The 26,630-nt window shown below is 39.3% G+C and overlaps 1 protein-coding gene across 4 annotated transcripts in view; it reads right to left on the minus strand.

Annotated features, from left to right (window-relative positions):
• ADAM23 (ADAM metallopeptidase domain 23) overlaps positions 1–26,630 on the minus strand; it is a 215,902-nt gene that overhangs the window by 28,709 nt on the left and 160,563 nt on the right. For all 4 annotated transcript variants that reach the window (XM_060194041.1, XM_007520191.3, XM_060194042.1 and 1 more), the window contains exons 15-22: positions 25,935–26,034; positions 20,642–20,713; positions 19,746–19,835; positions 18,109–18,189; positions 8,358–8,408; positions 7,187–7,250; positions 5,497–5,602; positions 1,268–1,387 (exon numbers count right to left, since the gene is read on the minus strand). In XM_060194041.1, coding sequence (XP_060050024.1) covers positions 1,268–1,387; positions 5,497–5,602; positions 7,187–7,250; positions 8,358–8,408; positions 18,109–18,189; positions 19,746–19,835; positions 20,642–20,713; positions 25,935–26,034 — 684 coding nt within the window. The remainder of the gene's footprint in view (positions 1–1,267; positions 1,388–5,496; positions 5,603–7,186; positions 7,251–8,357; positions 8,409–18,108; positions 18,190–19,745; positions 19,836–20,641; positions 20,714–25,934; positions 26,035–26,630) is intronic.

Raw genomic sequence — 26,630 nt, forward strand, 5'->3', positions numbered from 1 at the left:
GAACACTTAAAAACTTACAATTACCTTCTGTGGCTCAAGGTTACTTAATTTAAATGTTGTAAATATATTCCATGAAGGATTTTATTGTCTAAGATCTTGTTAGAACTGCCTTTAGAGCTATTTAAAAGATAGAAAAACAGCAATAATTTCAGCTAGACACAATTATCCAATTTGGTTAGCCAGTAAATATATTTAATTTTGTTCATAGTTTATTTGTGTACTTTTAAATTTTTGTTGTTTGTCTTTTAAAAATATTTATTTTAATGAGAAAGTTACAAAGAAATTGACCAGAATACTGTTCAGCTCTGGATTGCGGTGGTGCTGGGGATTGAGCCTGGGACCTCATAGACACAGGTATGCAAGTCTTTTGCATAACCATTATGCTGTTTCCCCACCCAACTTGTGTATTGTTCCAAATCTTACATTCACTCATATAAAATGAAGGTTTACTCTAGGGAAAAACCAGATGCTTAAGGTGATACTATAGAGGGATTCTCCCAAGTAGTTTGGACAACAACAATACCATTTGAATGAGAGTACAACATCTTAGATTTATGATTAATATGAAGGGAACAGTGCTTCTTTGGAATATGGATATGACTATGTCATATAACAATAAGTTTCACATAAATCTAAAGCTTGTCTATACCTATAAGTACGATTTTATACATTATTGAGTATTCACTAAATCATCTTCCAAAGCAGACTCATGGTACATCATGTATTGGATAAACTCATTCTTTGGTCACAAAATGCATACACAGGGCTGGGTGGTGGTGCACCTGGATGAGTGCACATGTTACAATGTTTAAGGATCTAGGTTCAAACCCCTGTCCCCATCCACAAGAGTGGTGAAACTGGTCTGCAGCTATCTCTCTGTCTCTCTCCCTCTCTATCTATCTCTTCCTCTCAATTTCTGGCTGTCTCTATCAAATAAAGATAATTAAGAAAAAATATTAAAAACTGCATACACAGTGTATAAATAATAACTATTTTAATACTTGACGACTAAATTATGAGTTAAAACAGGTACCATGATTTTACTCTGAAGAATAATGGGTACAAAAATTGCTTCCCTACTAATAACTACTAAAATATCTGACCAATATAATATGCAAGCAAAACAGCTTTGTCTAAATAAATATGTGACTCTCAAAATATGATAAGTCAACATTACTCTTATGAAAAATTAAAAAAACTTGCCCATGATCTTACTAAATTTGTAATTCTCATGACTCATTAGGTATTTCAAGATTTGATATGTTACCTGCAGTCAATCACTCGACCTTGATGGTAGAAAGAAGTTGGGATGATCTCACCCTGCAGTTGACCAATGCGCGGTGCTCGTGTAAGGTTGGTACAGAGTAAAAATCCACAGAAGACATCACTGAACAGGTTAAAAAAAAAAAAAACAGAACAAAGACGAGATAAGAGGAATTATGCTCAAAATAATCAAATCTATCTCGATCCACCTATGTACAAAAAACTGAGATATTCTTTCCTTCTAAACAAAACTGCTCAGATTTCCTTCCCTGAAATCTCCTTCATGTCCCTCTCCTTCCCTGGTACCAATATCACAGCTTGTTTTATGAAGCAAAGCTCCATGAAAGATGGGTCATGACTGGTGTCTAAATCAGGAATTGCAATTCCCTAGACTCACTTCAGTACTTATCCTCTTTTCCCTCCTCTTAGAGCTAAGAGTGGTCCCAAAGAATAGAAGTTGAAGAAAAGTTAGAGCCTGAGAGAGAACTTTGACTTCTACCTCTTGTCTCTGAATATGATGTCTTTGTATCCACCTTGCAGTTATGAATTTACAAATCTAAGATTAAAAATTTAGCATGCTAAGACTACAAAGCAAAGGGGCAAGAATTATAAGGGTTCTTGTTGACACTATCAAATGATTTATCCAACTATCTCCAGTTGAGCTCTTAAACAACAATGAACTCCTAAAAATGGTCAAAGAATGAAGTCAACAGACTCACGTTAGACCAGAAGCTATCAAATACTTAGAGAAAAATATCGGCAGAACTCTTTTCCATCTAAATTTTAAAGGCATCTTCAATGATATGAATCCAATTATAAAGAAGACTAAATCAAAAATAAATATTGGGACTACATCAAATTAAAAAGCTTTTGCACAGCAAAAGAAACCACCACTCAAATAAATAGACCTCCGACAGAATGGGAGATCTTTGCATGCCATACATCAGACAAAAGGCTAAAAACCAAAATATATAAGAACTCACCAAACGCAGCAAGAAAACAAATGACCCATCCAAAAATGGGGAGAGGATATGAGTAGGATATTCTACATAGAAGAGATTCTAAAGGCCAAAAAACATTCGAAAAATGATGCAAGCCATAGATGGTCAGAGAAATGCAAATACAGACAACAATGAGATACCATACTTCACTCCCATGAGAATGTCATATATCAGAAAAGGGTAGCAGCAACAAATGCTGGAGAAGCTGTGGGGACAAAGGAGCCCTCAGCACTGCTGGTGGGAATATAAATTGGTTCCCTGTGGACAGAAGTCTGGAGAATTCTCCAAAAGCTATAAGTGGACCTACTCTATGGCCCTTCAATTCCTCTCCTGGGGATATATCCTAAGGAACTCAACACACCCATCCAAAACAATTTACCTATGTTCATAGCAGCACAATTTATAATAGCCAAAACCAGGAAGCAACACAGGTGTCCAACAACAGATGAGTAGCTGAATAAGTTGTGGTACATATACACAATGAAATACCCAGCAATTAAAAATGGTGATTTCACCATTTCCAATCCATCTTGGATGGAACTTAAAGAAATCATGTTAAGTGAGATAAGTCAGAAACTGAAGGCTGGATATGGGATGATCTCACTCTCAGACAGAAGTTGAAAAAACAAGATCAGAAGAGAAAACAGAAAGCAGAAACTGGACTGGAGTTGGTATATTGCACCAAAAGACTCTGGGGTGGGATGGAGGGGGGTTCGGGTCCTTGATCATGATGGCACAGGACGGCCTAGTGGGGGTTGAATTGTTATGTGGAAATCTGGGAACTGCTATGCATGTACAACTATTGTATTTTACCATCAACTGTAAACCATTAATACCCCAATAAAGAGATAAGAAAACAAGTAATGTGACAGGGGTAGAGTGATGGTGCACCTGGTTGAGCACGCATGTTACAATGTGAAAGGACCTGGGTTCAAACCCCTGCAAAGGAGGGAAGCTTCACAAGTGGTGAAGCAGGGCTGCAGGTCTCTCTCTCTCTCTCTCTCTCTCTCTCCCCCTCTCTATCTTTTCCTTCCTCTCAACTACTGGTTGTCTCTATCCATTAAATAAACAAAAAAATAATTTAAAAAAAAATTTAAAAAGAATTAAGGTGACACATCAAAACAGGGAATCCATACAGAGAATTGCTAATTTTCATAAAGAATTACACAGAGATTTTTAACTACAGAAATAAAATCCCCACTCCACTTCAAAACTGAAAGAAGAGGGGGCCAAATGATGGAGCACTCAATTAAGCACACACATTACTATGCCTAAGGACCTGGGTTCGGACCCCTGCTCCCCACCAGCAGACAGAAAGTGGTAAATCAGGTCCGCAGGTGACTCTCATTCTCTCTCCCTCTCTATCTCCCCCTCCCCACTCAATTTCTCTCTAGCCTATCAAATAAAAAAGAGAAAGGCAAAAAGAGGGGAAAATGGCTGTAGAAGCATTGCTATGGAGAAAAGTGAAGGAGCTTTGACCTATAACATAATAGTCCAATAGATCCAAGCCATTGAGTTAAACTCAGTATTCTATATAATCACACTTTTAACTCTCCTCTACTATTGAAGGAAATTACCATCAATTACTCTGGAGAAGCATCTCATTTCAAGAATAGAGATTCTTCCAATATTCTTTTAGAAGGGCAAAAATTACTTAAAATTTTATTATCTTTATGTGTTTATTGGAGACAGCCAGAAATTGAGAGGGAAGGGAATGATAGAGAGGGGAGAGAGACAGACACCTGTAACACTGTTTTACCACTCCTAAAGCTTTCCCCCTGCAGGGGGGAACTGGGGGCTCAAACCCGGGTCCTTCGGCATTGTAACATGTGTGCTCAACCAGGTGTGCCACCATCTGGCCCTGAAAAAATTCTGAAATACATTAGATATTTAAATAAAATGATTCTACATTCATAAAAGTATTAAAATCTTATTTCACACTAAATGATCCATAAAATATATAATTCAATTTGTATTTTATGCATTTATTTTAATTTTCTGTATTATCTCTATTTATTATTTCTATTTATCTCTATTTATTTTTGAATAAAGACAGCCAGAAATCAAGAGGGAAGGGGATGATAGAGAGACACCTGCGATGCTGCTTCACCACTCGCAAAGCTTTCCCCTTGCAGCTGGGGACTGGGGGCTCAAATCTGGGTCCTTGCACATTGTAACATGTGCGATCAACCAGGTGTTATCACCTCCCCCCCATCTGCTGTATTTTATTTCATTTTATTTATGTTTGGGTAGAAGTAGAGAGAAATCAAGAGGGAAAGCAATGAGAGGGAAGGAGAGAGAGAGAGACACCTGCAGACTTGCATCATTGCTCATGGGTTTCCAAACTTCCTATCCCCCCACCCCCACCCCACAGATGGGGAGCAAGGGCTTGCACCTGGGTCCTTGTGCACTGTTATGTGAGCACTCAATTGAGTGTGCCATCACCTGGCTGCCCTAAATTTCACTTTGTAAAACCCTGGACATACTAGTAGGATTATAGCCCATGTCATCTAGAAAATGTGTGTGTGTGTGTCTGTGTGTGTCTGTATGTGTGTGTGTGTGTGTGTGTGTGTGTGTGTGTGAACCTATACCCTTGAAATCTTCTAATTCAGTAAAACAATGTGAAATTACAAAATATATAATTTTTAAGACAAACTAAAATGATCACCTAAAAAAATCCAGTATTAAACAAGTATCAAGCAAATTAAAGCATGAAAATTTCTGTCACAGAAATAGTTTATTCAACAGTCATTTGTCTCTTAAAAAAAAAAAAAGAAAAACTAATGAATTGGGGGCCGGGCAGTGACACACCAGGCTAAGTACACATAGCACAAAGTGCAAGGAACTTGTGCAAGGATCATGGTTCGAGCCCCTGCTCCCCACCTGCAAGGGGGTTGCTTCACAGGTGGTGAAGCAGGTCTGCAGGTGTCTATCTTTTCCTCCTCTTTTCTGTGTCTGTCTACCCTCCTTTCTCATTTCTCTCTGTTCCATACAATGAAAAAAAAAAAAAAGGCCTCAAGGAGCAGTGGATTCATAGTGCAGGCACTGAGCCCCAATGATAATCATAGAGGAAAAAAAAAAAGAAGAAAGAAAACTAATGAATTTTCAAAATTCACACTTCAATATTTTAATAGAAGATTTATTTAAAATGAGTAACATTAACTGTGGTCCATTCTGCACCTGACTCAGGGTTTCTAACCACACCCAATCATGCCCCAAAGTCGACACTCACTGTTTGCTGCACTGAATCCACCGGTCTCTATCCTTGCCACAGTTGCCCTTCTCAGTACCTTCTGTATTCAGCTTTTCATAACAGAACTTGTCGGACCCTGAAGCCTCTTTTGAAAACAAGAGGAGAAAATGAATTTTAGTTCTCTACGCTACCCACGACCAGAAGTGTGCCAGGAAATATTTAACAATAGGCTTTTCAGAAAAAGAAAAACACACATTTGGATTTATAACACTTGATGATTTCCATATTGTAATATTTTTCTTCTTGTTTTCCCCCTAGGGCACCTCTGGATTACGGTGGTGCAGGGGACTGAACCTGGGACCTTGGAGCCTCAGGCATAAGAGTTTCTTTGCATAAACATTATGCTATCTCCCCCGCTAAGTTTCCACAGTCTGATACTTTTTAAGCTTCATTTTAAGCTATCAATATAATGTCAACTGCCTTCTAAAGTTTCTGAAAATGTAACTGACTTGCAAGCTAATGCAAAACAGTTCCAACTCACCACCATTTTAAAATCTTTTTTAAAATATTTATTTATTTTCCCCTTTGTTGCCCTTGCTTTATTGTAGTTATTATTGTTGTTGTTACTGATGTCATAGCTGTTGGATAGGTCAGAGAGAAATGGAGACAGGAGGAGAAGACAGAGAGGGGGAGAGAAAGACAGACACCTGCAGACCTACTTCATTCACCATCTGTGAAGTGACTCCCCTGCAGGTGGGGAGTGGGGGCTCGAACCGGGATCCTTACACTGGTCCTTGAGCTTTGTGCCACATGTGCTTAACCCACTGCTCTACCACCTGACCAACTCCCATACCACCATTTTTTAATATGAGAAGCAAAATTATTCCAGTTCTCACTGTTAAGCTTAAGAATGATAGAAATCAGTAGGAATCAGTGGACATTCAGAAAACTAATAAACATTCATAATACTGTTTTATGTTAATATTAAGTGATACAGGAAGTCTTAAGCCCTCTGAGATTTTATGTCGACCCTTGTGTTTTGATATTTATGACATTAGAAGACAACTATGTCTCTATTGTTTTTGTTTTTGTTTTACTCAAACTGAAGAACTGACAGTGAATTTCCAATTATTTATTGAATAACACTGAACTTATAGTATAGGGACTTGGTTCTCTTTTTCCGTTGTCTTTGATTTTAGTTAAACCCAGACTTAACCAGCATGTTCCTCTCCTCTGACTTGACCCTCAAGAACCAAAATTCACTGGCGAAGGCTGAAATGTTAGAAACAGAATGTGCGCATTAACATCTGGGGAATTTGCTGATCATGGACCTGAGTTGTGATCTGTGTCTCATGAAGGGCCTGCCTATCAAACTGAACGAGTTAATTACAGAATTTAACAACTAAGTGCGGGGTGCAATGCCTGAGAGCTAATTTGGGGAAGTGCATACTTAATGCAAGGTACAAAATTAAATCTTATAAGTGACTGCTCTCAATCTTCTCCTAGCAAGCAAATGTAACATCCCTCTTCATATAGCTCAAACCACTGAACCATACTACCGGGGTCTGATGCCAAGTCCCTTAACTTGGATTCACAGTGTTCTACTATTACACTTGTCTAGATTTCTGGATGTCACTCCAAACTATTAATCTTTTTCCATCAAGATGGACAGTGAAGAACAACCTTAGAGACAACGGTGTGTAACGTCAAGGAGGGAGCCGTGACCTACTTGTGCCCCAGATGTACTGACACTGGTTATCCCGGGTCTTGCACTCCCCGTTGTAGCAGCGGCCCTGTGGACAGACACACACCACACACACACACATCACGAGGTGCCAGGAGGAGGTCCTGTTCCCCCTCCCTTTATTTTCCTATAAGGTCACCTTTTATTTTTCGTTTTGTTTTATATGAGTCTTTCTCATTTGGTACCTTAGTATTTTCATCAGACTGGGAGCAACAGAAAACTGACAAACATTTTAAAAGCAGACAAGGACAATCAAAAATCCAAAACTCAAGAACAGACTTCATGGCTATTAGAAAACACCATGTAAAATTTAAAAATTTTAAGAACTGGGGGTCAGGCAGTAAGTAGTGCAGCGGGTCAAGGACCCGTGTAAGGATCCTGGTTAGAGCCCTGGCTCCCCACCTGCAGGGGAGTCGCTTCACAGGCAGTGAAGCAGGTCTGCAGGTGTCTCTCTTTCTCTCCCCCTCTCTCTTCCCCCTCCTCTCTCCATTACTCTCTGTCCTAACCAACAACGACGACATCAACAACCACAACAATAAAAAACAAGGGCAACAAAAAGGAAAATAAATAATAATAATAATTTAGGGACTATAAAAAATGGAAGGATGATTCCAAAATGACTTTTGTTTCAGGAAGTAAATATGTTTTAAGAAATCAAACAAAAAAGCCCACTATAATAAATCATCACATTTTCCCATAATAGAAATGCTAAAATTACTGCAAGATGATCCCAGCTCTATAAATTAGAGTCCTCATTCTTCAGCTATTACTTTCCCCCTTGTGTTCAATAGCATTAATTAGTCACCAGTTAAATAAATTTAGCATTTGTTATGACATGAGATAACTCGGAACCAAAAGTCCACTGCAAAAATTCACAGCTGCTGGAAGAGCAACTTCCCTTCAAAAATACACTTATCTAGGTGAAAGACTCACAGACTAAACTTTCAAAAATTACATTGAAATTGTGTAGTCTAGGGCTGGGAAAGTAGCATAATGGTTATGCAAAAAAAAATTTCATGTCTGAGGTTCCAAGTCCCAGGTTCAAATCTCCAGCAGCACACTAAGCCAGAGCTGAGCAGGGCTCTGGTGATATCTTTCGGTATCTCTCTCTAATTAAATAAAATATTTAAAAAAGAAAACTCACAGTCCAGCATACCTGATTTTGATTGCATGCATATCCATCTTGCTTATGAAGATTTGGTGGGCACTGAAAAACATAATCTTTTTTTTGTTAGTGTTCAGTACGTTGAGAATCTTCTGGTAGTGATCACAATGTATGCAAAACAGTGCAAGCATGGTGAATACATAATTAGGAATACTTAGGAAACTGCAAGTACTTCCTTAAGTAGGTCATCAAAATTCTCCTCGTCTTGGTAAATAGATAAACAAATTTCAAGCAATAGGTACTTGTATGTTTCAACATTCCACAAGGTGAGCTCAACTAATCCTTTACATTTACTCAGCTAACACAGTTACAAGTAGAGAGATTAGAATGGCCAGTGAAGGAAATGAATCAACTGGTTATGTAGGACTGGAGACATTCAAAAATTTTTTTTACAAATTCTGCACAGCTCTGTGAAAATATCAAATGTGCATTAGACACCCATGAAGGCCATCTATATAGGCCACAGACTTCAAAGGAAGAGATATCTGGCTTTCCAACTCAAAATATGTGCTACTTCGCTATTAGATTTCTGGCCTCTCAAATGACAGGTTTGCCACCAGAACAACTGTGATAGGATGATAATTTCTTCTTTCACTTCATATCAGTTGTTCAGGTAGATTTTATCCCCCATACTCCAAAAAAAAATTACCTTGAATAAAATAAAAATTGAACTCTATGCATTTTATTTGTCAGAACTAAGAATTTAAAAAATTTGAAGTCATTGGCTATGCTACAGTCACTAATGCAAAAGAGAAAATATAGACCTGGGAAAAAATATGTACATAGGTGTGTCAAGTAATGCAGTCCAAAGCTCTCTCTCCGTTTCACCTTCTTAGTAAATGGCAATTTCATTCTTTCAATTGTTCAGGCCATATTCTCCTTCTAATCTAAAAATCTCAAGAGCTCTACCTTTAGACTATAGTCACCATCTCACCACTCTTCTCCATTTCTACAGCTAATATCCAGTCCAATCCATCACTATCTATTATCTGGACTGTTCACCAATCTCCAGCCGATTCCCCTGTTTGCAGCCTACTCATCTCCTCAATGTTATGGATTCCCAACCTACTCACTGGCCTTCAAAGTTCAATTATGACCAGCCTCTTCCCACCAGTTCCCACCCTAAGCCCTTCACCTTTCCGACTCTGTTCCAGTCTTCCACTCAGATTTCTTCAGGGCTGTCTCTCTCCCTTTTTTTAGGGCTTAGCTTAAATGTCATAATGGCACAACTCCTCCTCCATCAAGGCTCTTCAAAATCATAATCTCTGCTCACGCTCACATTTCTTGCTTGTGTCTTTCTGCTCTACATCAGTTACCACCAGCTGACCATGCATGTCTTTTACTTATTTACTTACCCCATCAGAATGCACATACTTTGTTTCCTGCTGCCTCCCTACCACCTAGGATAAAGCTGGGTTCAATTAGCATGGAGTAGGTAGGTGCTCAAGTACTACTGGATGACTGAACAAATAAAATAAATAATGCATACAGATATGATTTTGTTAGGTTTTCTACATGTATCGAGATATTTATCAAGTTCATTACAGAAAGACAGAACAATTTTAGGATTGCTAAGAAGCTTACTAAGGAATACTCTGAGGTAAAGTGATTTGATTCTGCATCTTAAAAAAAAGAATACACTCCATCAGGAACAACATAATGGATCCATCTGTGGGCCCCTATAGGATCTTGTTCTCATGTGGATCAACAGTGGTAGGGACAGTACCATACTCTGAAAGGAGGTTGGGCAAACATACTCTTCCACTCAAGGAAGATGGGTCCTGAAATTAGTGTAGCCTGGAATGTTCTGATTTATATTTTAACTCTTTCAGCCACCAGGTTCAAGATAATACCATGATGCCAACCGGACTTCCCTGGGCAGATGACCCCACCAAGGTGTCCTGGAGCCCTGCCTCTCCAGATCCCTGCCCAACTAGGGAAAGAGAGAGACAGTCTAGGAGTATGGATCGACCTGCCAATGTCCATGTTCAATGGAGAAGCAATTACAGAAGCCAGACCTTCCACCTTCTGTATCCCATAATGAATCTGGGTCCATACCGCCAAGAGGGATAAAGAATAGGAAGCTTTCAAGGGAGGGGATGGGATATGGAGTTCTGGTGGTGGGAATTGTGTGGAACTGTACCCCTCTTATCCTATGGTCTTGTCAATATTTCCAAAATTTATTTATTTTTTTATTATCTTTATTTACTGGATAGAGACAGTCAGAAATCGAGAGGGAAGGGGGTGATAGAGAGGGTGAGAGGCAGAGAGACACCTGCAGCCCTGCTTCAGCATTCGCAAAGCTTTCCCCCTGCAGGTGGGAACCGGGGGCTTGAACCTGGGACCTTGCACATTCTAACATATGTGCTCAACCAGGTGTGCCACCACCCGGCCCCAGTATTTCCAAACTTTATAAATAATTTTTTTATAAAGAATAAAAAAAGACCCTTCTATAAACAGTCAAGCATCATAGCCTTTAGATTATATATAATTAGATAGAAACAGAGAAAAATTGAGAAGGGAAGTGGAGAAATACACAGGGAGAGTGACAGAGAGACACCTGCAGCCCTGCTTCACCACTCGTGAAGCTTTTCCCCTGGAGGTGGGGTCCAGGGGCTTGAACTATGGTCCTTGTGCACTGTAATGAGTGTACTTCACCAGGCCCCCATCACAAGTTTTTATTCAACCTGATGCTGACCAAAGATTTTAATTATCAGCACTAAAGCTTCAGTTACTGGACCAACTGAACAAAAACAAAGACACCCAAAATCTCTTTCAATCATCTGAACCTACTGAAAATACAAGCATCATCTTATTAATCCACTAATATTAATTATTCACTTACTCCAAGACAAATACAACCACATTGCACAAAATGCCCAAGACACGTTACTACTACAAAAGGCACACCTGCCTCGCTAATATTAGTCATTTTGATTTTTTTTTTCGTAAGACAAAACTTACAGAATTCGTTACTAATGAAAAACAAAAAAAGCCCTTGTTACAAAACTGTCAGAAGATTTTTTTGGGGGGGAGTGGTAGGGTTGCCAGGACCTCACACACATGCACACACATTCCACCATTCCAGGATGATATCATTCAGAGACAGACAGAGGTGAGACACCGCAGCATAGGAGTTTCCCCCCAGCATTCTCCACATGGTTCTGGGACTGAGCCTGCACTTTGCACATGGCAAGCCAGTCGCCCTACTCAGTAATATATAGCTCTGGCCTCAAATATTTCAAGTCAGAGCACTACTCAGTTCTGGCTGTTGGTGGTATATAAGAGTGAACCTGGGCGGTCCGGGAGGTGGCTCAGTGGATAAGGCATTAGACGCTCAAGCATGAGCCCTGAGTTCGATCACCGGCAGCACAAGTACCAGAGTGATGTCTGGTTCTTTCTCTCTCTTCTCCTATCTTTCTCATTAATAAATAAATAAATAAATAAAATCTTGAAAGAGAGAGAGAGAGGAGCTGGGATCTCTCGCACATTAGTCCTCTCTACCACCTCCTATCAATTTATTTTTAGTCCAGGTTAATAAAAAACAAATTTGAATCACTAAAATGTTTAAGAAGCAGGATGATGGAAATATTTTATGTTTTCTGGATGCATTTAAAATAGAAGAGTCATAAACCTGTGTAGCCTTTTTCTGCTTGTGAGTAGAGCTCTTGGGCTAAGCCTGTAAATGCCAGTCCATCGTCTCCAGCTCTGTTTTATGCAGGAAGGTTTTCTCTCTCTCCAGGCGGGCTTCCACAGTGCAGCAGCATTTAAATGTGCTTATTTTAACTGTGTTATGCCACCCATTGAGATGACATATTTCATAGTGCTAACAGAAAACATTTCCCACTTCTTTCAAAAATATCTTTATTATATCATCCAGTGTGACTTGCCAAGGGTTTCTCTCAGTTGCAGAAGCATTATTTATTGTGTTAAAATTGTGAATTTTAAAAATGGCTCAGGAGCTTCAGTAAAGGCCAAATTCAAAAGTAAGTAAAAATATACTATGAGATAAATAAAAAATATTTGCTGCATAGACTGATTATTGGATGCTGAGATTCTAAAAAAATACCATTTTCTTAATCATTATTGGTAACAAATTCAAAGTTCACTGTCTCTTGCAAAGCAGAAAAGTTTGACTCCTTGTACCAGAGTTAACTATTTCAGGTTCGTTTTGGTTGCGTAAGGAAACTATAACCAAAAGAACATGCCACTCCAAATATGTAATTGGTCAATTACTTGAATAGTAACACTTACTGTAACATGAGATAAAAAGAGTTTTTAGTTTGTAAAATAGAATATCGGTTGTATACAGAGTCCTCACTATAGTAAAAGCTTTAAAGCCACTAAAATCATTGGCAATTCAGGAGTGAAGGCTAAAAGGAAAAAACTGTAGTTCTTCAAAGAGCTAAATGCATGAAATTAAAATCATATATGGTAGCTATAAAAGCAACAGCATTCTACAACATAAAATAAAAAACTCACTGAAACAACATATTGACTGACAACAAACTTCTAAAAAAAAATAAAACCCAAAACCTACAATTCTTATACTTTGCTACTGTATTATTGGAAAAACAACAAAGAAATATATTTAAATATAAGAAAGATGGAGCTGGGCCGTAGCAAAGCGGGTTAAGCACACATGGCGCAAAGCACAAGGACTGGCGTACGGAGCCCGATTAGAGCCCCCGGCTTCCCACATGTAGGGTGGTCGCTTCACAAGCAGTGAAGCAGGTCTGCAGGTGTCTATCTTTCTCTCCCCCTCTCTGTCTTCCCTTCCTCTCTCCATTTCTCTCAGTCCTATCCAACAATAATGATATCAATAACAACAACAACAATAAAAAAACAAGGGCAACAAAAGGAAATAAATAAAATAAATAAAAAAATAAGAAGCAGATATACATAAAATCACAGAATAATAGCCTGAACATATTTCACTGTATCATAATATCCTTAAAAGGGTACAATTGAGTTGGATTTCAGATATTATATGCTGAGAACTTTTTAAAATAATAATTTACAATACAATCACTTTAAATATGTTTTTATTTATTTATTCTTGGATAGAGATAGAGACAGAGATAAATTGAGAGGGGTGTGGGAAATAGAGTGGGAGAGAGAGACAGAGACACCTGCAGCCTTTCTTCACCACTCATAAAGCTTTCCCCCGCAGGTGGTGATCAAGGGCTTGAACCCGGCTCCTTAAGCATTGTAATTTGTGCGCTTAACCAGTAGCCTGGCCCTAACAGTCAAGAGCTTTTAACAAGATTAATCATGTGGCCTTACCCTGTGCAAGCAAGGCCAGAGGGTTTGAATCCCAGCGTTGTATGGGAGCATCATGGGGTGGTACCAGGCGCAGTGCTGTGCTCTGTCTCCTGTCTGCCTCTCCCTCCTACACAAAGACCTATCCCCCCTCCATCTAAAAGAAAGAATGAAAGTTTAATAAAAAGGTTCAGGAAGGCCACTGGGCACCACACATGCCCCTAACACCCAGAGTTGTTTACCAACCTTCCCCCCTCCCACTGTGTACTTTCATCCGGTGACAGACTCACTATAGCTCCAGATACTCTTGATAGCTTCACTCTCTTCCTCCCCAAGCAGGTAGAGTAGCCCATAGGCTGACTGGATTGATCAGTGAAACAGGAAGAGGAACTGGGCCCTCTGGCTCTGTCCTACCTTTGTCCCATTCACAGAGATGACACTCTCGCTGCTGGTTCTCAAGGCTATGTGCCAGGTGAGGTCACGTCAATCTAGTCTATTTTCCTGTGATTGCCTGGGGTCTACAAAGAGGCCTATTTAGTCCTCACACTAAGTTAACATTTCAGCGAGGTCATTTTCAATAATAATTTAAAAGAAAAGATAGTTTTAGGGGGCTGGGTGGCGGCACACCTGGTTGAGCAAACACATTACTGTGACTGAGGACTTGGGTCTGAGCTCCTGTTCCCTAACCGCAGGGGACAAGTTTCATAAGAGGAGAAGCACTGCTTGCAGATGCCTCTCCTCCTGTCCCCTCTTGTCTCCCTCTCCCCTCTCGATTTCTATGTGTCCTATCTGATAAAAAATAAAATAAAATAATTTTTTTAATATTTATTTTATTTATTTATTCCCTTTTGTTGCCCTTGTTTTTTTTATTGTTGTAGTTATTATTGTTGTTGTCGTTGTTGGATAGGACAGAGAGAAATGGAGAGAGGAGGGGAAGACAGAGAGGAGGAGAGAAAGATAGACACCTGCAGACCTGCTTCACCGCCTGTGAAGCGACTCCCCTGCAGGTGGGGAGCCGGGGTTCGAACCGGGATCCTTATGGCGGTCCTTGTGCTTTGCGCCACCTGCGCTTAACCCGCTGCACTAGAGCCCGACTCCCATAAAATAATTTTTAAAAAGGAAAAAAGGGAGGGGGAGTTGAAAAATGAAAAATAAAACCAATGGCACACATACAAAAACACACAAAAGCATGCTTTCGCCTCCAACTTTACTCAATCTACTGAGAGCCATTAAGAAAGCACAGTAACTGGCTAACTCTTGGGAATTTATTCTAAGACGCTAACTCTGCCCAAGAAACATTCTATATTGGGAGAAGACCTTTACATGCCATACATCAGACAAGAGACTAATAACCAAAACATATAAAGCTTGCCAAACTCAACAACAAGAAAACAAATGACGCCAACCAAAAATGGGGAGAGGAAATGGACAGAATATTCACCACAGAAGAGATCTGAAAAGCTGAGAAACATATGAAAAAATGCTCCAAGTTTTTGATTGTCAGAGAAATGCAAATAAAGACAACATGAGATATTACTTCACTCCTGTGAGAATGTCATACATCAAAAAAGGTAGCAACTGGAGAGGTTGTGGGGAGAAAGGAGTCTTCTTGCACTGCTGGTGGAAATGTCAATTGGTCCAACCCCTCTGGAGAATAGTCTAGAGAACTCTCAGAAGGCTAGAAATGGACCTGTCCTGTGACCATGCAATACTTCTCCTGGGGGTATATTCTAAAGAACCCAACACACCCATCCAAAAAGATCTGTGTATACCTATGTTCTTAGCAGCACAATTGGTAATAGCCAAAAGCTGGAAGCAACCCAGGTGTCCAACAACAGATGAATGGCTGAGAAAGTTGTGGTATATGTACACAGTGGAATACTACTAAGCTATTAAAAATGGTGATTTCACTATTTCTAGCCCATCTTGGATGGAGCTGGAAGAAATCATGTTAAATGAAATAAGTCAGAAACAGAAGGATGAATATGGGATGATCTCACTCTTAGGTAGAAGTCGGAAAAACAAGATCAGAAGAGAAAACACAAGTAGAACCTGAACTGGAGTTGGTATATTGCATCAAAGTAAAAGACTCTGGGGTTGCGGGGGGGAGAGTACAGGTCCTGGAAAAGGATGGCAGAGGATCTAGTGGGGGTTGTATTGTTATGTGGAAAACTGAGAACTGTAATGCATGTACAAACTACTGTATTTACTGTCAAATGTAAAACATTAATGACCCAGTAAAGGAAAAAAAAAGAAACATTCTATAAAATGCATGAAGATTTCTCACTGCCATATTAATTACAGTAATGACAAAATGCCAACAATTTAAATGCCTATTGTTGGATATAGAAGTCAGTGGATAAAGCCACATGGCAGATGCTCATACAATTGTAAAAAGAATATTACATTCATGGAAACCATGTGATTGTGAGGGAAAATGCTTCTCGAAGTCTCTTAGGATGCAAACGATAGCAGAATGAAATCTCAAGTTCTTAATCAGCTCTGCCTGTTCTGATTCCTGACCTCCTCTATGAAAATTTCCCATGATTCTACAGCTATGTCTACTTTCATCCACTTACTGTAGAGGTCAATTTTCTACACTTGCTTTTTTAAAAATTTCTTTTATATCTTTATTCATTGAATAGAGACAGCCAGGAATTGAGAGGGAAGGGAGAGATAGAGAGGGAGAGGGACAAAGAGATACCTACAGCCCTGCTTCACCATTCGTAAAGCTTTCTCCCTGCAGGTGGTGACCAGGGGGGGACTTGAACCTGGGTCCTTGTGCACTGTAACATATGCACCCAACCAGGTGTGCCACCACCCAGCCCCTTACACTTACTTTTCTTTTTAAATTTTTTTTATTATTTATTTATTTGTTATTGGATAGAGACAAGAGAGAAATTGAGAGAGAAGGGGGAGACAGAGAGGAAGAGAGACAGAGAGACACCTGCAGACCTACTTCACTGCCTGTGAAGCAACTCCCCTGCAGGTGGGGAGCCGGGGGCTTGAACCAGGATCCTAACTTGTCCCTGCGCTTTGTGCCACATGCGCTTAACCCGCTGTGCTACTGCCCGACTCCCCTACACTTATTTTTCTATTAGCTCATTCACATCTGTGTTTCTACTGAAATGCCAGCTCCTTTAGAAAATTACACTTGGTGGCCCCCATCTAGTGCTCGTTACATCACCACTCTGTCCTACTGCAGTACATTGATCATCATCTAAGAATTGTATTCACTTATTTGCCTTTCTTTTTATCCTCCAAATATTGGGGAAATAAAGGATTACAGACAGTTGTTGGTACATGAATACAATTTCTCATTTCCCTGTGATAGGTGTGTTCACACCACTCCAAACGCCAACTTAGTCCTTTTTCACCATCGAGCACTGGCTTGTCTACTCCCTCCCACTCCCCCCATCTCTCCCTCTCCCAGTATTTAACTCACATTATGCATGTAAGTCTCATAGGAGGCTGGACTTTTTGATCGTGTTCCTCTCCACATTCCAATATTATAGTAGTACTTGACACACAGAAACATAACAAATCTTCACTGGAATGATAGCATGGCAGCCTGGAAGCGCATCAGGTAAGCTACCTGCATTACCATGCATGTTACCCAGGTTCAAACTCCAGCACCACATGAGAGGTGTTATGGCAAGAAGACGTCTCTGCCTCTCTATCTCTCTTTTTCTTTCTCTGGATGAATAAACAGCCCAGCGCAGTGAAATCACACATGCCTGCGGCCTTGATTCTACAATAATAATAATAACAAAATTAAGTAAAAATTTATGTAAATGGATGCTAGCAGGCAACATTAATCATAATATTGTAATAATTTTAATGTGAAGACTATGCCAACAATGATAAGCCATGAAGACAAGGTTGCAGAAATGGGAGAGTCTGGGTAGAAGAGCTAGACAGGTGACCTGCTGCTCCCCAGCCTACTCCACAGTCTCACCCATTCTCTGCTTTCATTAAGCAATTACCCACACATATCCAAATGAAAAGGTTTTATGGTTTTAAAATATTTATATGATGTACCATATTACCACATTGATGTGAATATACTATTCTAGATGTGGAGGATAAAGGGAAAATCAATTAGTAGGGGATAAATCACAAAAAGAACTAATTATGAGGAAAAAAAAGAGAAGAAAAAGAAATTCAGGACCTGTCCAATACAACAAATGTTCTTAAAATAAAAGCAAAAACAATAATGGGGGGTGGTGGTGATGGAGGACTGGAGAAGAAACTTCTTTGGAAGCAAATGTAAGGCCCTAGCATCCCCAGTGCCATGAAAGAAGGGGGAAATAAGAGAAAGAGAGTAGGAAAGGAGGGAAGGGAGAATGGAGGAAAGGAAGGTGCAACTAAATAAATAATAAAGGAACCAAAACATATTCAGAGATACAGCTGCAATTAAAATCTTTTACGAAGTCCATTTACAAGTAAAGGGTGCTCCTTAAAACTGAGTTCTCCATACCTGGCCAGAGTCTCCAGTACAATATTCAGTAATGTCACACCCGTTCACAGCATCTCGACACTCATAGCCTCGGGGCTGAAACTTCAAATCAAAATTCAATCTTAAGAGTTAGTATCAGTGAATATCACAAAGATATAATATTCCTGTATTTACTAAATAATCCTTACATTCTCAAAACCATCACAAAACTTTTTACAATTTAGCAAGATAGTTGCAAAAACAGATGAGGTCCAAATAATCATGATTTACAGTAAAAACGAATCATCCTTCAAGGTGCCAAGTGTTCCAATGTTAAAATTCATGATTCCAGAGAATTATCTTTGGAAAGCAATGTGATGACAACCGAAAGGAGAAACAACGTTGTGGTTCAAGACAAGAATTAGACATGCAAGTGCAGACATTTAAGATCTCTCTAAAGACAGCTTTATGTGTCCAACATTCACTAGTTTACTTGTCAGTTTGGATATTACTCTTTCTCTAGGTAAATAAAAAAATCAAATTTCAATGAATTTAAAAGATTTTTTTAAATTACCTTTATTTATTTGTTGGATAGAGACAGTCAGAAATCGGGAGGGCAGAGGGAGATAGAGAAAGAGAAAGACAGACACCTGCAGCCCTGCTTCACCACTCGCGAAGCTTTCCGCCTGCAAGTGGGGAACAGGGGCTCTAACCCGGGTCCTTGTGCATTGTAACCTGTGTTCAACCAAATGCACCACAACCCAGCCCCTCAATGAATGTTTTTTTAGAGAATACCTACTAAGACACAGGTGTCTTGTTGTGTGAGTTGAAGATGAGTAAAAGATAATAGAAAGAATTCACTACTGTCAAGCAATCTGTAATTTCGTGAGGGACATTAGGCAAAATGTAAACTAAGCTGGAATCTTCTAGAATACTGTAAAGAAGAGCTCTTTGGAGATGACTAAAATAACATAATCACCTAACTTTATGGTTGGGCAGATTAGATGAGGTTTTATAGATGAGAAAAATGCTTTTTATAAAACAGAACTTTCAAAAACTAACTAGTGTGTCTACTGACAGAAGTAACAATGTACACACACACACACACACACACACACACACACACACACACACACACACACACTCAGCATATACACAGAGCAGCATAATTATATATAGCACTTCTTTATTTAGCTTTCTTGATTTTTATAGGGGATTTAAAATACCAAATGTATACAGGTATGCTCTTCAGTTTATACTCAATGTCCAAGACAAATCAGTATGCACTTTAGAGGGGAATGTTCTAACCAAGTTACACTATTTCTAAGAGCATAGGAGTCATGCCTCTTCTACTCAACCGTTTGCTTTGCTTTTCTTTTATCTTTGTGCCTAGAGCAACTCTCAGTGCTTATTTTGGAAGAAATAAAGACATAACCTCTCAAGGAGGCACTGAATAATAATAGCATGGCTGATTAGTGAATCATTGTAAAAGTTGTTGAACCAAAAATTTGGGGGTAGATTTACTGATTCTATACAATTTCCAAGTTAATATGTACACTGTCAACGAAAAAATGCAAGTGCTCAAAAGAGACACTGAGATATTTGGCTTATATGCCAATGGAAAAGAAGAAAGAAGTGAATAAATAAATAAATAAAGAAAGAACTGTCAGGAAACTCACAAGACATGAGGTACCATTACAGCATGGCCCATCACTGCAGTGAGCTCCATTGGAAAGGGAGCATTTCTTACAGCACAAGCCATAGCATTCCTAGTTAAAAAAAAAAAAAAAAGACAGACATGAGTAAGGAAAAAACAATCACTCTAGGCATTCAACACAGCCTCTATGGTGACTTTATCAATAACACAGATGTAGAGACTTCTATAGGAGTAAGCAGATCCATAGGAAAAATTAACCACTTTAAACTATTTTTTCTCAACCAAGAATTGTTTTCTTATGAATAGGCTTGACCATTTTAAAAAAGAATTTACAGCAGTCAAGCAGTGGCACACCTGGTTAAGTGCACAGAGTTCTTGGCTTAAGGACCCAGGTTCAAGCTCTTGGTCTCCACCTGCAGGTAAGAAACTTCACAAGAGGAGGAACAGTGCTGCAGGTGTCTTTCTCTCTCTCTTTTTCTATCTCCCCATTCCCTCCCAGTTTCACTCTGTCTCTATCCCAAATAAATAAATAATAAAAATTTTTAAAAAGAGCCTACTTCTTAGCGACCAGCCCATCTTTGTCTAACAATACTATATTCTTAAATACTCCGTCTTGTTTTATAAAGACAAAATTAATATACAACAGAGAAATAATGATGAGATGAAAATGAGCTATGCTTTAAAGGAAATAAGAAATATGATTTGAATAATTCACTAGGGTTTTTTTTTTTCAGAAAGGAGCACAAAGACATGATTAATTCTAATATATCTGTGCAGGGATTAAGCATGCATAAAAGAGACCAAAAAGAAAGGCAGCAAGTCCATAATAAACAACAGTGCAGACTTCCCACAAATATTGTTCTGTTTACACTAGTTAACAACCATGTTGAAGGTAGAAAAAAATTCTCCTATACCTACCACATGAAAACCACAATCACATTCTTCTCCAGCTTCTACATATCCATTTCCACATTCTGTGGGCTCAAACAGCTGGAAGAGATTTGAGAGAGAAAGAGAAAGACTTTCACCTTATGAAAGAACATCCACCCACTCACTGGGCTACACACATTTATCTCTGTACCCCACTATCACATGGTATTCTTCTGAGATCCATTATGGCATCTTATAAATGATGTTGGTATGAACACCAGTGATCATTTATTAATAACACTTCAGGGAGCTGGGCGGTAGTGCAGTGGGTTAAGCGTACATGGTGTAAAATGCAAGGGCCGGTGTAAGGATCCCGGTTTGAGCCCCCAGCTCCCCACCTGCAGGAGGGTGGCTTCACAGGTGGTGAAGCAGGTCTGCAGGTGTCTTTCTCTCCTCTCTGTCTTCCCCTCCTTTCTTGGTTTCTCTCTGTCCTATCCAACAACAGCTATGACAACAATAACAATAACAACTACAATAAGTGCAACAACAAGGGCAACAAAATGGGACAAATGGCCCCCAGGAGCAGCTCCAGGATTCGTAGTGCAGGCACTGAGCCCCAGCGGTAACCCTGGAAGTAAAAAAAAAAAAGCACCTCCAAAGAATATTTTACGTGGGGCAATACTTGCTAGGCTCCAGAGATGTTCTATTCCATTAGAATTGTTTTTTATGGAGCTAAGCTGTCCAGAGGAATAAATTACTTTTCATATTTGTTAGTGAGCTAAAATGCACTGCTAATAAGACTCAGGGATTCTTCACTTTCTAACTTATCTCAAGGTAGCTAAGAAGACACAGAAACTGTCAAAAAGATAAAGATGTTTCAGTCACAGCCAAATGCAATATATACAATCAAGTGTTTATAAGTTTAGATTTAAAATGCCACTGAAAATCCATGCCAAACATTCTCCTTAAAAAGAGATATATGGAGGGCCAGGTGGTGGTGCACCAGGCTGAGCGCATATGTCACAGTGCGCAATGCCCCAGGTTCAAGCCCCTAGTCTCCACTTGCAGGGGGAAAGCTTCATAAGTGGTGAACCAATGCAGCAGGTTATCTCTGTCTCTCTCCTCTCTATTTGTCCCCTTCTTCTCAATTTCTGGCTATTAAAAAGAAAAGAGACAGAGAGAGAGAGAGAGAGCTAGCCAGAGAGAGATCTCCCTGAGCAGTGTGCATGTGTTGCCATGAAGCCAACCTAGATTCAAGTCCTGGTACCACTTGTTAGTACCACAGTATCAGGAAAATTCTAATATCACTGTGTGTCTCCCTCTCCCCCTGTCTGTCTATCTGAATTAAAAAACAAACAAACTCAGCCCAAGAGTAGTGAAATCACAGATGCACAAGGCCTTGGCTTCTTTAGAAAAGAAGTACTGTCGGGGGGAGGGGGCAGTGGCGCACTGGGTTAAGCACACTCAGTACAAAGGACCCGCAAGGATCCGTGTGTGTGTGTGTGTGTGTGTGTGTGTGTGTGTCTGGGGGGGGTCATTTCACAAGTGGTGAAGCAGGTCTGCAAGTGTCTCTTTCTCTCCCCCTCCTCTCTCAATTTCTCTCTGTCTTATCCAACAACAATGACCATAACAGCAACAACAATAATGGAAAAAGATGGCCACCAAGAGCGGTGGATTTGCAGTGCAGGCACCAAGCCCCAGTGATAACCCTGGAGGCAAAAAAAAAAATTAAAAAAAAAGTACTGTCTGAAGTAAGCTAAGGAAATGTGCAGACATATGAACAGAAGTACAGAAGTTTCTCAATCTTACCTGGAATGATGATAAAGTGAAATATAATGAAAATAATTCTTGCATTGAGCTATGAACTTGCTTGTCAAATAAACTATCACAAACCAGTTGTCGAAACAATTCATTACGTATCAGAAACATTTCTATCTCCCCTCATCTGGGCTAAATTCCTCTCGACATGCTCACCACACCTGGGTGACAAATGAAGCAGCACATCCAAACCTGGTGTACAGTCATGAACATGAGAGGGAGAAGGAGGCCACCTTTCCAGTAACAAGGATACACTCAAGAAGCAGCCTTCCACTAAATCCACCTAAGAAAGACTTGATCTCCCTTAACCTTCCAGAGAAGAAAGTTAATATAAATGAGGAAGGTTCCCAAGAAACGTGGATGGGACTACGTCAAGGGAAAGTCCAATGAGAGAAATCAAGTTGTAATCTCTGCAGTATTGTGATCAGCAGATAGGAGGAAACAGAAAAGGAAAGGAGAGACTAGAACACCACTACCTCTTCAGATGAGGCCTCCCATGTAGCCAAGTACTAGAGTTCATTTTTAAGACTCTTCTTCTACCCTGAGAAAGGTGACTATCATCAACCAGATAAAAAACATGGAAGTTGGGGCCGGGCTGTGGCTCACCGGGTCCAGCGCACATGGTGTGAAGCACAGAACCCGGGCAAGGATGACAGTTCCAGCCCCCGGCTTCCCACCTGCAGGGGGGTTGTTTCACAAATGCTGAAGCAGGTCTGCAGGTATATCTCTTTATCTCTCCCTTTCTATTCCCCCTCCCCTCTCAATTCCTCTCTGTCTTCTCCAATAAAAACAAAACAAAACAAAAAAACCTGAAAAAATGGCCGCCAGTAGCAGCAGATTTGTAGTGCAGGCACCAAGCCCCAGCGATAACCCTGAAGGCAGAAGAAAAAAAAAAGAAAACATCACCAGCACAGAAAAGAAGCACATCAGTGATGTGAAAATAATGCACAAAACATTCATGGACTAAAACCACTTAAAATAATAGTTCTTGGGTAGATATAAAATATTTCACCCAAGTCCACAGGGGCTTTAAAACATCACTCTACATATAAGGTTTAAAAAGAAATAATTCCGGGCTGGGCTGTGGTGCAACTGGTTTAGCGCACACATTACAGTGTGTAAGGACACAAGTTCCAGCCTTCAGTCTCCTTCAGTAAAAGGAAGTCTCACGGGTGGTAAAACAGTGCTGTCGATGTTTTCCTATTTCTGCCTTCCTCCCAATTTCTTGCTGTCTCTATCCAAAAAAAAAAAAAATTAAATTTAAAACAATGGAAAAAATAAAAAGAAATAATTCCATGTTTTTTTTTAATATTGAGGCTGTTATAGCTCATTTTCAAGTTATTGGAATAACTTTCTACTCACGGGCAGTTTTAGAAATCTAATGATGGCTCCTTACTCACACAGCAAAATGCTTAACTTTTCCAAACAAGCCTGCTTTGTTTCCTCAGGCACAATATCTACAATTCACTTGTGAGCTGCCAGGCAGGTAAAATTAGCCATGTACACTGCAATTCAAAACTGCCAGCAGCTCACATTATTTCATTATTACTCATTGCACAGGTTTTAAACACTTTGAAGCTTTCAGACTTCTATTACAGAGAAAGAAGCAGGCAGTTTAATTTAATGATGGAAGGTCTCTTTAAAATGCCTTTTTTTCTCCTACATTGTGAAATTTCATATAGATGCCACACATCAAACCAGCATCTTCTGATTGCAGTAGGATCACTTAGATATGGAGACTGAAATAAATTATTCTGTCACTTAATCCACATTAGCTTATTTTTTTACATATATATTTTATAATATTTATTTTTATTTATTTATTCCCTTTTTTTGCCCTTGTTGTTTTATTGTTTTATTGTAGTTATTATTGTTGTCATTGTTGTTGGATAGGACAGAGAGAAATGGAGAGAGGAGGGGAAGACAGAGAGAGGGAGAGAAAGATAGACACCTGCAGACCTGTTTCACCGCTTGTGAAGCGACACCCCTGCAGGTGGGGAGCCAGGGCTTGAACCAGGATCCTTATGTGGGTCCTTGTGCTTAGTGCCACCTGCGCTTAACCCGCTGCGCTACAGCCCGACTCCCAGCTTATTATTTTTTTTGTAAGTTAACATGATAATAATCACCGTTCCCTTAATTTGCAGAATATGAATCAATTTGTCTGACAACAGACCATACCTGACTTACAAGGAAGAATTTAAATCCTAAGCAGTGCTAGGATGTCTATGCCACCTACTAATTAGCATTTATCCTGCCTTTCTGCCTGTGAAGCAATTTTATTTCCAATTTATATTACTACAGGTCCACAACTGCTTATCCAAAAGCTTGATAGGCAAGGAGTTTGAGCATTCTGGCTTTTTCCAAAAATATACAATGTATTTACCTTCTATAATGTATCCTGATGTACATAATCAAACACTGATATTTTGCATTAAGACTTAGGAATATGGAAATTGGGCAGTAGTGCAGCAGGTTCAGCACACGTGGCACAAAGCACAAGGACAGGCATAAGGATCCTGGTTCAAGCCCCTGGCTCCCCACCTGCAGGGAAGTCGCTTCACAGGCGGTGAAGCAGGTCTGGAGGTGTCTACCTTTCTCTCCCCTTCTCTGTCTTCCCCTCCTCTCTCCATTTCTCTCTGTCCTATCCAACAATGACAACATCAATAAGTACAACAATAAAACAACAAGGGCAACAAAAGGGAATAAATAAATATTTTTAAGAAGACTTATGAGTGGTCCGGGAGGTGGCGCAGTGGATAAAGTATTTGGACTCTCAAGTGTGAGGTCCTGAGTTTAATCACTGGCAGTACATGTACCAGAGTGATGTCTGGTTCTTTCTCTCTCTCTCCTCCTATCTTTCTCATTAATAATTAAATATTTTAAAAAAGACTTATGAATATATACATGAATTATCAAGGAAAAATAAAGATTTTTAGTTCAAGGCAAGATTTACTCTCCAATATTTTTTCTGCAAACAAACAAACAAAAACATCTTATTTTCAGTTTCTAAGCTAAGGAAATATGAACACAAGATGCTATTTGGACTCATTTTTGACTAGCTGATATTGTGAATGCTTCCTGCATGTGGAATTAGGTACCAACAATTTTATAAAAGTCCAGTAGTTAGAGAGAATGCCAAAGAGAAATGTATTTTTTATATTTGTCAGAAAAATTGGCTCAAGTAGTATATTATAACTTAACCTACTAACTCTTGACAGTAGGGTGAAAACTCTAGCATGAACATTTAAAACAAAACAAAACAAAAAAAACCCACTTTAATTGATTTTGTTTGTTGGAGAGGGGACCAGGGACAAAGAAGTACCACTAACACTGAAAACCCAAACATCTGGGGCAGAGAAACTACGATTTGGTCATTTGTTTAAACAGGACTCAGAAACCGATAGATAAGAAACCACGTTTCCATGACAGGTTTTAGCTCCGTTCCAAAGTAAAAACAAACACCAACAGAACAAAAAACATATACAGACATAGGAGAAACAATTATACTTTCTGAGTTACTAACCTTTGTTGGTCTGTTGAAAAGACAAGCTCCACCTCCTCTCTGCAAAAAGTCTCTGTACTCCAAAATACTGCACTTAGAGAATTTTCGCGAATGGGATACCCTGCAGAAATAAAGATTCAATTATGGAAATAACTTACCAAAAGCTGTCTCCAGAGAAAAAAGTTAAAACCCTTGAATTAGAACAAAGCGTTCACTCTGAATCTAGATGAGTCTACACAATTTCTGACAAAGCAATTACATTCAAATTGCCATAAAATGTGTTACAGACTTTGTAGAAAAAGAAATTCAAAGAAAATCAGATTTGGAGCCTAGGTTAAATCCTCCTCAGAAATCAAGCCCTTTTATATATGGGCTTGAGAAAGTTTTTGGGACTTCATCATCAAACTTAATTTATGCTATATTTTAAATGTGATCATTGTCTATCTTCTATTTCTCAGTAAAAGTGATTACTTTCTGTCCCTGTCCTAACTAGAATGAATTTAGTAGCCTACTACTAGATTTCACTTAGGAGGAGGGAGTAGTGCAGGTCATTTTCTTGAGGACTTTAGCAATGCAATTCAGGATGTTTTAGGCTGTGCATACATTTTTCTAATATATCTACATACATCAAAAAAAATAGAACTAAGATGAGTTCCTGTGAATAATGGCTCTTTGGTCTTAATTTCAAACACTACTTGGGAGTATTCATGATTTAGT

The sequence above is a fragment of the Erinaceus europaeus genome, chromosome 7, assembly GCF_950295315.1.
Source record: "Erinaceus europaeus chromosome 7, mEriEur2.1, whole genome shotgun sequence".
NCBI lineage: Eukaryota > Metazoa > Chordata > Mammalia > Eulipotyphla > Erinaceidae > Erinaceus > Erinaceus europaeus.